The sequence below is a fragment of the Priapulus caudatus genome, unplaced genomic scaffold (genome assembly GCF_000485595.1).
Source record: "Priapulus caudatus unplaced genomic scaffold, Priapulus_caudatus-5.0.1 Scaffold2736, whole genome shotgun sequence".
Taxonomy (NCBI): domain Eukaryota; kingdom Metazoa; phylum Priapulida; class Priapulimorpha; order Priapulimorphida; family Priapulidae; genus Priapulus; species Priapulus caudatus.
The window spans coordinates 8,606-9,478 of NW_014579797.1; the positions used below are offsets into that span (position 1 = coordinate 8,606).

The window sequence follows — 873 nt, forward strand, 5'->3', positions numbered from 1 at the left end:
ACCCCTCCTGCCTTTCATTCTTCCCTCCCTTCCTCCTTCCTTCCCCCTCCCTTCCCCCTTCTCTCCCTCTCCCGCCCTCCTCCAGAGTCTTCATCGGCTGCTGCACGTGTAATTATATGTAAACGAACGAGAGCGCGCGGGAGAAGAAGAAAACACGAAAACACGATAAAAAACCGTCCGACATTTCGACAATTAAGCTTCCAGATAAAAACGCATGCCCCGAGCGCAGGCAGCTGTAGGGATATTATCTTATTTATTCTGAAAACACGCGAGTTATATATATATATATATATATATATATATAATCTCAAAATAATTAGACAGTATATAACATGAGACATAATATTTACACGAATACAAATAAAATCTATAAAAATATAAATACAAATAATATAATATATGTATGTCGTACACGTTTTTCCCGAGGCTTCATCGCCATTAAACATAACGCTCTCCTCTCATAACCCTCTTGTAATTTGTTGTTGTTGTAAAAGCTCTGTAATTTGTTTATTTCGCGCATGTTCGCGCATGCCGATGCTCGGCGCGCCAAGCCATCCGTTTGTTTACTCATTGTTTATTTGTTTGTTGTTGACAGTCGGCGGCGAAGAGAGCGGGCACGAACTGCGCAAACTGCGGAACGACGACGACAACGCTTTGGCGCCGAAACCAAAATGGCGACCCCGTCTGCAACGCGTGTGGCCTCTACTACAAACTTCATGCGGTAAGTGTGCGCCACCTATAGACACAATATATATATATATATATATAATTATTTAGGTATATACGACGATATCAATATTTATATTTATATTTATATTATTATTATTATTACTATTATTATTATTATTATTATTCGCAAATGGCGATATGGCG

At 39.5% G+C, this 873-nt stretch overlaps 1 protein-coding gene across 1 annotated transcript in view; it reads left to right on the forward strand.

Annotated features, from left to right (window-relative positions):
- Positions 1 to 595: 595 nt before the first annotated feature.
- Positions 596 to 873, forward strand: part of LOC106819002 (GATA-binding factor 2-like) — a gene marked incomplete at its 5' end in the record, with an annotated part of 13,464 nt that continues 13,186 nt past the window's right edge. Inside the window, one exon of the mRNA XM_014823663.1 lies at positions 596 to 721. Within this exon, the coding sequence (XP_014679149.1) occupies positions 596 to 721 (126 nt within the window). The remainder of the gene's footprint in view (positions 722 to 873) is intronic.